Below are 7,949 nucleotides of genomic sequence, written 5' to 3'. Positions count from 1 at the left end.
CACGCAGCTGACAGCAGGGTGTTCACCCGCACACTCAGGCAGTCACATGGGCACGTGGTACAAGAAACGTGTGTGATACGTAAACGCACAGAGCAATAAATATGCATATGGTATAGACACAGTAAGGGTGTATGGTACCTAACACACTAGACACGCATTCCAGGTACAACACAGGGGTGCGGGTGGAGACAGCACGCAGTACCGCAGACGGTCAGAGCAGACACAGTACAGTCCTGATGCATACTGTCAGGGGGTCCGTGGGGGCTCTCAGAGAGCAAGTGGGTAGAAAAGGTCTGTTATTCACTCTCCAGGGAAGAACGGGGCAGGCGGGGCAGGTGCAGAGTTGCATCAGCCCTGAAGGGGGAGTGCCCTAGAGACTTTGCAAGGCAAGGGGTTTAGAATGGGGTGATAAGGTGGCCCTGAGACAGCAGCCAGCGGTCTTCTACAACATCCGGGTTGCTTCCTTGTTCTCTCTGAGCGAGCCCGCCATCTGTGGGCTAGATTAAGCAGCCCCTCTTCTTCCCTCCTTTCAAGTGGAAATCTGCCTCTGATCCCAGGGGATTGCCCATTAGGGCACGTACCCTCGCACCAGACCCACTAGACCACCTTTAGGCCTTTCTCCAGCCCTGCCAGGGTATTTAAAGCTGCCAGGAGACCCCGCCTTCCTTCCAGGGGAGCCCAAAAGACAAATGTCCAAGAGCGGATCTATTAAAAAAAGAGAAGAGAAAGAAGAAAGAAAGGGAGGGAGGGAGGAAGGAAGGAAGGGAGAGTCTGAGGCAGGTGGGGAGCTTTGAATGTGCCGGTCCTATTAAAATGCCAGGGCGGGCAGGTGGTGTGGAGGTTAAGTGCTCTGAACTCCCCATGGTTTTTGTTTTCGTTTTTTTTTTGAAGAGGTTTTTGCTATAGGGCGCATTCAGTTGCCAGACAAAGAGAGACAGAAAGCGAGAAATCACCCACCCCCAGGGAGGATGGCCACACCTCAAGGTCCCGCCCCAATCCCTTCCCCTCCATTCCCTTCTACACGCCCTATAGCAAAAACCTCTTCAAAGAAAAAAAAAAAAAAGACTCCGTTGTGTTTAGGTGGAGACCAAACTACCATTAGGAGTGGTGAGCCTGCTTGTTTCCTTCTGTAAACTGCTTCTTTGTTTTGAGAGGTTTTTGCTATAGGGCGCCTACACTTGCCAGAAGGACAGAGAGAGACAGAGAGATAGAACGCGAGAAATCACCCCCCCAGGGGGGATGGCCATACAGCAATCCCTCTCCTCCATTCTCCTCCATTCTCCTCCATTCTCCTCTCGGGCGCGCGCATACACACACACACACACACACACACACACACACACACACGCCTCGTGTGAGTTTAAGCCACTGGGTTCGGGACTTGAACTGCGGTCAACTACGGTGGAGTCCAGTGACATAGCCGCCACGTCAACTGCTGGTCCCCAAACTGCTTGTGCACTGTGAGCCCCTGCCCCTGCCCTTTCGAGCCCACCGCTCTTGGTCCTTGTGATCTCAGTCGACCTGGAAAGGAGTGTGATTTTCGCCTTTATAGACACCCCTCACCTTTCAATCAGGGCCGGCCTATTAATAAAGACTCCATTTTCGGGCCGTCAGTTAGCGTAATGGCTATGTCGCTGGACTCCCATGTAGTGGACCACTGTTCGAGTCCCGGACCCGGTGGCATGAACTCACGCTGAGCACATATGCGTGCGTGCCCAAGATCCTGAGAGGAGAATGGAGGAGAAGGGATTGCGGCGTGGCCATCCCCCTGGGGGATGATTTCTCACTTTCTGTCTCTCTGTCTCTCTGTCTCTGTCTTTCTGGCAAGCAAGCACACGCGACCTATAGCAAAAAAACTCTCCAAAAAAAAAAAAAAAAGACTCCATTTTAATTGGTTATGCCTGGATGTTCTCTTGTTTCTCACTGATCAAACTATAACAGAATCCTGGACGTGTCAGCTTGCTTTCTCACTTTCTCTCTCTCTCTCTCTCTTGCTCTGTCCTTCTGTGGTCAAACTAAACGAAAGAAAGAAAGAAAGAGAGAGAGAGAGAAAGAAGAAAGAAAGAGGGAAGGGAGGAAGGAAGGAAGTTAAATAAAAGAATTCTTTAAAAAATAAACTTCTTCTGTTGTGGGGCTGGCAGGCGGCATGGTGGTTAAGGGACTCCCACACGGTCTGTCATAGGCAGGGTGAGTGTGGAGCTGCGTTGTGAAGTCCTTGGTGTTAGGCCAGACTTATGATCGGCGGTGGAGTCAGAGGCAGCAGACAGAAGAACCAGAGTCAGGCTTGGGATTTAGCAAAGCCAGTAAAATTTACTCTGTGAAAAGCTCTTGGGTGAAGTCCCGCAGTCTCAACACAGGCCAGGAGAGTCACACCCAGAGGATTGTTGCTCATTCTCTTTTGGGGCCCTTGTCCAATGAGCGGTTGCCACAGCAGTATGGCATCCTGTCCTGGCCAATGGGAGATGATGTTCCTGTTTGACTGGTGGCAGGTGCGCCAAATGTGGAGGACAGGCAAGTCCATTGGTGGCTGTGCCAGATTCGGAAGGTAGGAAAGTTTCCACCATGTTTCTCTTCCCTTCCCCGAGACCCTACACTTGGGCCTTTGGGTCCAGATCCCTAAAATTAGAGACCTGTCCCTAGGCACAAAATAAAGCCACATCACAATAAAAGTAGGTAGGAAAGAGAATTTAATAGGAAAGGAAGATTTAGAAAAGAAGTACATCCAGGGGCTAGCAAGTGGTGTGGTGGTTAAGGCAGCTGGACTCCCACATGGCTAACTGCAGTTCGAGTCCTGGACCTGGCAGCTTGCTTCCTCACGTTCCCTCTCTTACTCTGTCCCTCTCTGGTCAATTGAAATGAATGAATCAATGAAGCTTAATAAAATAATTATTTTTTCTTAGAATTATTTTATTGAACTTTATTTTATTTATTTTAATTTGACCAAAGAGAGAGGAAAAGTGAGAAAGCAAGCTGCTAGGTCCAGGATTCGAACCGCAGTCAACCACGTGGGAGTCCAGCACCCTTAACCACCATGCCACCTGCTGGCCCCAATGCCCTTTCATGTATAGTACATAAACGCATATGCCACACGATTCAACGGAGGTGAGCGGTAAATGCCCCGCACAGCAGAGCTGGGGCTGCAGAGGACGGCGCGGGGCTCCTGGGGCACAGAGGGAGTCTGGGAACGCGTGAACAGGATGCGGCCTTGTTGCTTAACAAGCTCCAGGCAAGGCAAGCGCAGAAGAAACAAAGGCCAGGAGGGGAACACGCTTGGAAAGTTCCAGAAGCAGCAAAGAAGCCAAGGGGTGGGGGAGAGTGGGGGAGGAGATCTGGGTAGCGGGCTGCACTGCCAGGGGCCCTCCCAGTGAGGAAGGAGGTCCATGCACACTCCCCATGGCGGCTGCTCCGTGCACGACAGGCAGACAGGCAGATAGGCAGAGGCCCGCGAGCCCTGGGCCCTGGGCCGAGGCCAGGGCGGTTTGGGATGGTTTAAGGCCAACAGGGCTCATTTATGGATTGGACGTGGATGTGGGTGACAGACGGGCAGGGTACACGAGGCTTTGTCTGAGCGGGGGACATGGCGGTCACCCGCGCGGGGGAGGCTGTGGGATGAGGTGTCGGGGATCGCATTGAATCTGAGTGTCCCTGGCTGAGCCGAGCGCTCGGGGCACAGACCTCTGGGTCAGGCTAGCGTGAGACCGGGGTCAAGACCAGCACGGAGCTAGGCCATCTGCAGAGATGGGACGCGAGGCTGGAGAGCCAGAGGGCGGGGACAGGAGAGGGATAAGGGTCGTCAACGCAGGAAGCGGCACGCCCAGAGGCCCTGCTGGTCCCGCTCAGACCCAGTTCGCACCTCCCCTCGCTCGAGTCCCTGCGAGTCCGATTCGGGACGGAACCACCAGGTCCATACGCCGGACTGACTCCGCCCGACCTGACCCGGGTAGTGCGGTGGGCGCGGCGCTGCGCGGAGTCGGGGTGTTGGACCAGCAGCCCCTAGGCTCCGCCCTGGAAGGGGCCCCGCCCACGGCCCTTGGGGGCGGGACCGCGGGGCCTTCCTGGTGACGCTGCAGCGGGCCTCTCCTTCCTCCCCGGCCTGCAGGGGACCCAGGGGGTGGCGGCGAGTGGGGTGGCCTGGCCCTCCGCAGCTCGCTCGCGCGCGCGTACCCAGACCTGGCCCCCATCGCCCTCCCTGAGGCTTCTTCGTTTGACCCCTGCTCCCAGCACTTCCCACTCACGGACCCGAATCCCTGACCCCGAGAAGGTGGGGTCAACGACTGGGTTGGGGTGGGGGGGGGGCGAGGGCCGAGAGTGCAGCGTGGAGAGCAGGCGGGGAGACCTGTCAAGGGTAGGACTGGGATCAGGGTGGGAATTGGAGGGACAAGTTTGGGGGCTCAGCTGGGTCCCGGGAGAACAACTGTAAGGGGGTGTTTCCCTCGGAGACTCAGGTGCCGGGCGCTGGGAAGTCAGGGCTTCTGGGGTGGCCCTGTCCCTGCTCTTCTGCAGGAGTGGGCATCAGCCAGGTTCTGAGGGTTGGGAGGGTCTGCAGGGGTGGCAGGAGGCAGGTGCAGCCAGACACCAGGCCCTGACCCCCTTCTCCAGGCCTCTGGCTGAGCGAGCCTTACCATGGAGGACACTGGCGAGGACCCCACCATATTCACTGCCCACTCTCTGCCCCGCGACCCCCGGTTCTTTGCCACCATGACGAATGCATATCTGGGCACACGCGTGTATTCTGACACGCTGCATGTGAGCGGCGTGTACAATGGAGCTGGGGCCCAGACACACCGGGCGGTGCTGCCCAGCCCCCTGGATGTCCGGCTGGAGGCCCCTGCAGGCACAGGAGAACAGCTGACCACGACGTTTGCCCTGGACACCAACACCGGTAGCTGCCCCCTGCCCTGCCTGCGCCACTGTTGCAGGCCAGTGGAGCCCCAATAGCACAGCCTGCTTGGGCACCTCCTACTACACAGGAAGTCTGGCAGGGAAGAGGAGGCACCGGGGCGTAGCTGCTTTCATTGCCCCTGTCTGGGTGGGCCTTCTGGGCTGGTGGGAGCTCGGGGAGCCTATGCAGCCGCAGCTTCTCAGTACAACTAAGGCTTGGAGGTGGGTAACCTCACTGGGGCAGAGGTGGCCAGAGGTCAGGGGCCCTTTGCTCTCAGACAGAGTGGCCATGTTGCTGTGTGGCCCGTGGCTCTGGGAGGCAGCAGCTCAGTAACCTTCCTCACGTGGCCTCTTCTCCTCCGCCCCCTCTCCAGGCTCCTTTCTGCACACCCTGGAGAGCCCCAGCTTCCGGGCCCGCCAGTGCATCTATGCCCACCGCACGCTGCCCCACGTCCTGGCTTGCAGTGTGTCCATCACCCGCATGGCCTCAGGGAGCTGGCCTATCACAGTGCTACTGCAGTCGGCCTTCTCTCCAGAGAGCCCAGATCTGGACCTGCATCTGGGTCCTGACTTCCAGGGAGCCCGGTAAGAGGGGGGCAAAGGGGCCAGCCAGTGGTACAGTGGTGAGGGCAGCCGGATCCCACATGGCCGACTGCGCAGTTCGAGCCTCAGACCTAGCAGCTTAAGAAACATGCCGGGTGCATGTGCTTGCATGCTCAAAACCCCAAGAGGAGAATGGAGAAGGAATTATGGAGTGACCATCCCCTCTAGGGGATGCTCTCTCACTCTCCCTCTCTCTCCCTGGTGAGTGCACACAGCCTATAGCAAAATAAAGAAGGAGGACTGGGGTCCCAGCTGGGTGGCCCAAGGAGGAAGGCCGTCCCTAAGGCTCGCCTGTGCTCTTGCAGGTACTTGTATGGCCACACGCTCACCCCTGAGCAGCCCAGCGGACGGCAGCAGGAAGTTCACATGCTGTGGACACCAGTGCCCCCAGCCCTGACCCTTGAGGAAGGCAAGGAGGACGAGACCTGGGACTTCCTGACCGTGGTGGGTGGCAGCCAGGCTGAGGCCCAGGCCTGCCTTGCCAAGGCCCTGGAGCTGCAGGCCAGGAATACCCTGTATGCGTGCCACGAACAGGCCTGGGCCCAGCTCTGGGCGGGCTGTGGCCTGGATGTTGCAGGGCCCGTGCCCCTGCGCCAGGCCCTGCGTGGCTCCCTCTACTATCTGCTCAGTGCCCTGCCGCAGCCCGGGACCCCAGGATACGTCTGCCACGGCCTCAGTCCCGGAGGCCTCTCCAATGGGAGTCATGAGGAATGCTACTGGGGCCACGTCTTCTGGGACCAGGTGCGACTGGCCACCCAGCACCGGCCACATGGTGGCACATGGGCACTGAAGGCCACTGCCTCTTCCCTCCCTGGGACTGGGACTGTGGTTGGGGAAGCACAAGGGGTGTGGCAGAAGGAAAGGCTTCCTGGAGGAAGTGACGTCTCAGCAGAAGGGTAGGCGGGAATTTGGTGGAGAGAGGAGAGCCAGGGGAGGGAACAGAGCTGAGAGGCACGTGGTGTGCAGCGGGGCAAGGGGCGGGGCCCTCATGGCCTAGGTCACAGGGCTCTGGAGAGAGCACAGCACAGAGCTTGGATTTACAAAGGGCCATGGGAGCCACGGGACTTTAGTTGGGGAGCAATATGGACAGAGGTGTCTTGGCAAGACCCGTGAGGCTGCTGAGAGAAGCCGGGTGGGGGAAGTGAGGACTGAGGAGTGAGGACTGGGAGCAGCTGAGGGGATGGCCCGGCGCAGCTTGGCCGCGGGGCGTGGAGGTGTCGAGGGTACCGATGTCGACAGGCTGCAGTCACCCTCCAGTGCCTTGTGAGGTCCGCGCCGTGGCCTACTTTTGGATGAGGCTGAGAGGCCGCATCATTCCCTGTAGGCTCCTGCCCTGGGAGGCCCTGCCCAGAGTCTGGCCTGAGCCCCCAGGCGCACCTGGATGCTAGTCACGTCTAGGCTGGACACAGGACCTGGTGGGTCGGTAGAGGGGGCCTGGGGCAGTTCCAGAAGCAGCAGAGGAGGAGCTAGAAGGCCGGGCAGAGGGGCCACAAGGGAGGCAGCAGTGAAGCTGCGGCCTCCAGAGCAGAACATGGCAGGAGGGGAGGGAGAAAGTGTGAGCGCCTGTCCAGCTCCAGAGCGGGGGATCCTGTGCTCGCAGGACCTCTGGATGTTCCCGAATATCCTGATGTTCCACCCAGAGGCCGCCAGGGCCATCCTGGAGTACCGCATCCGGACACTGGGCGGGGCCAGGGAGAATGCCCGGACTCTGGGCTACCAGGTGAGGGACCTGGGCACCCCCGTAGGGACCCTGCAGGCTTTCGGTCCCCACAGCCCCCCAGGCTCCCTCTCTGTCCTGCAGGTTGGGACGTCCTGGGTTCCCCACTCGAGGCTGGAGGGGCCTCCGCAGCATCCCAGAGCCTGCACCTGAGCAGAGGCTGGGACCCTGCTCTGGCTCAGGACCCTTGGGCTCCCTTCCCTGCCTTTCCCTGCCCCCAGAGTAAGCAGACAGTGAACAGTGGGCAGGAAGCACAGGGCCAGCAGTGGGGGCACGCAGAGGCGGCACCCCGGGCATCTGGGACGGCAGGTGCTTTGCCGCCTCTTCCTCACCCCTGCACAAGGGGTCAGCCCAACACAGGGTGAAGGCCGAGGGCACGTGGGGCTCGGGGGGCTTCTCCTGCCCCGCAGGGCAATGTCGGGTCTGACCCATCCCTCACTCAGGGAGCCAAGTTTGCTTGGGAGAGCGCAGGCTCCGGCCTGGAGGTCTGCCCTGAGGACATCTTCGGGGCCCAGGAGCTCCATGTCACCGGGGCAGTGGTGCTGGCCTTCGAGCTGTACCACCACACCACCCAGGTGAGTGACCTGTGCCCAGCCCTGGGGCAAGTGCCTGCCTGCACCAGCCCTGGAAGGCTGGAGAGGACAAGCTTGGGTGCTAGCGAAGGTGGACACTGGCCCGACACAGACTGGTGGGAGCTAGAGCCTCCGCCCGCCCCACCGCCTGCTCCCCCGGACCTGCAGCTCTTCCG

The 7,949-nt window shown here is 59.4% G+C and overlaps 1 protein-coding gene across 1 annotated transcript in view; it reads left to right on the top strand.

Moving 5' to 3' along the window:
• The first annotated feature begins 4,032 nt into the window (after positions 1-4,032).
• PGGHG (protein-glucosylgalactosylhydroxylysine glucosidase) overlaps positions 4,033-7,949 on the top strand; it is a 7,972-nt gene continuing 4,055 nt past the window's right edge. Inside the window, exons 1-6 of the mRNA XM_027766678.1 lie at positions 4,033-4,261; positions 4,600-4,882; positions 5,256-5,466; positions 5,790-6,225; positions 7,085-7,204; positions 7,645-7,776. Coding sequence (XP_027622479.1) covers positions 4,624-4,882; positions 5,256-5,466; positions 5,790-6,225; positions 7,085-7,204; positions 7,645-7,776 — 1,158 coding nt within the window. The 5' untranslated portion in view covers positions 4,033-4,261; positions 4,600-4,623. The remainder of the gene's footprint in view (positions 4,262-4,599; positions 4,883-5,255; positions 5,467-5,789; positions 6,226-7,084; positions 7,205-7,644; positions 7,777-7,949) is intronic.

Source organism: Tupaia chinensis, unplaced genomic scaffold, assembly GCF_000334495.1.
Source record: "Tupaia chinensis unplaced genomic scaffold, TupChi_1.0 Scaffold143624_1, whole genome shotgun sequence".
Lineage (NCBI taxonomy): Eukaryota > Metazoa > Chordata > Mammalia > Scandentia > Tupaiidae > Tupaia > Tupaia belangeri.
Note: the sequence above shows the minus strand (reverse complement) of the source record. Positions and strands in the feature narration are given on the sequence as shown.